The sequence below is a fragment of the Octopus bimaculoides genome, chromosome 23 (genome assembly GCF_001194135.2).
Source record: "Octopus bimaculoides isolate UCB-OBI-ISO-001 chromosome 23, ASM119413v2, whole genome shotgun sequence".
NCBI lineage: Eukaryota > Metazoa > Mollusca > Cephalopoda > Octopoda > Octopodidae > Octopus > Octopus bimaculoides.
This window is the reverse complement of record NC_069003.1, coordinates 22,070,976-22,072,518: the sequence shown is the minus strand read 5'-3', so window position 1 is coordinate 22,072,518 and position 1,543 is coordinate 22,070,976. Positions and strand designations below refer to the sequence as shown.

Here is a 1,543-nt window from a genome sequence, read left to right as displayed (position 1 = left end):
TAGGTAGTACCAGTCTACATTGTTTACCAGTGGCTCTACAAACACATAGTGACCTGACTAAAATCCTTCACCTGAACTTATATTATTATTATCATTATTATTATTTTTATTATTATTATTTTTATTATTATTTTTTTAATTATTTTTTTTTTTCTTCCGCACATAATTATTTTTCTCTTCAGACTGCCGCAGGTAGTACCAGTCTACATTGTTTACCAGTGGCTCTACAAACACATAGTGACCTGACTAAAATTCTTCACACGGACTTATCATTATTATTATTTTTCTTCCATACAGAATTATTTTCCTCTTCAGAATGCCACAGGTATTACCAGTCTACATTGTTTACTGGTAGCGCTACTAACACATAGCAACTTGACTAAAATACTTCATATATTTTTCACTGTGTTTATTATTTTTTACTGTGCATAGTTCAGTTTCGTCAAATTTTTCAGTGTGTAGTTCAAATCCTACTTTGGGATTTTTGATATTTTTCACTGCTTGAAGTTCTAATCTTTCTCACCACTGATATGTCCCGCATTATGACGACCTATTTCATCGTCTGTGTGACTGGCCTGAACGGCATACCTCGCTGACTGACACTGTTTGTTGTGTCTGTCCACTATTTATCAGTAGTGGAACAGCCCACTTCTCAATTGGAGGTGTCCGCCACAACACTTTCTTTCTCTTTTCTCTCTTTCCATACTTCCTTCCTTTCCTTCTTTCTTCTCTTTCTTTCTTTATTTATTTATTTATTATTTGAACTGTTTTCTTGCTTCTTGCAGAGAGCCTTACCTATAGTGTGGATCAAAATGCTTATCAAAAGATGGCATATGACCTGTCTCAGAGTTCTTATGTATTGAAAGATTACACAGTCAACTGGTTAACAGGATTTCTTCAATGGTGTAAAGAACAAAATTTCAATGTGTCTGGTCAGTCATGTTTGACATACATTTTTTTCCTTCTTTTTCTTTTTTCTTCAGATTGCAGGGTGGGTAAGAGTGGGACATTAACTTACCTTTCATCATAATCTTCATTTTATCTTTTACTGGTTTCAGTCATTGGACAGCAGCCATGCTATGGTATTTCTTTGAAGAATTTTAATTGAACAAAGAGAATATTCAGTTGATCTCCTTTAGTGAACTGCTAAATTATTGGGAGGTAAACAAACAGGCACAGGTTTGGCTGTCTGGTAAGAAGTTTGTTTCCCAATCACATGGTTCCAGGTTCAGTCCCACTGCATGGTACCCTAATCAAGTGTCTTCTACTATAGCCTCGAGCCAACCATAGCCTTGTGAGTGGATTTGGTTGACGGAAACTGAAAGAAGCCCGTCATATATGTGTGTGTATTTGTATATCTGTATTTGTCACTCCACCATCACAAAACAACCTATATTTGACTAAAGGTGGTGCTTTAGCATGACCACAGTCAAATGACTGAAACAAATAAAAGAAATCATGTTCCTTTCTGTTGAAGAGCGTAGGCTTGAAACGTAAAAGACTTTCTCACCTTCCTTAGCGTCAAACTAATACACCTGCTTGT

The 1,543-nt window shown here is 35.8% G+C and overlaps 1 protein-coding gene across 1 annotated transcript in view; it reads left to right on the top strand.

Annotated features, from left to right (window-relative positions):
- LOC106877256 (patched domain-containing protein 3-like) overlaps window positions 1–1,543 on the top strand; it is a 47,870-nt gene that overhangs the window by 31,323 nt on the left and 15,004 nt on the right. Inside the window, 1 exon segment of the mRNA XM_052975938.1 lies at window positions 786–932. Coding sequence (XP_052831898.1) covers window positions 786–932 — 147 coding nt within the window.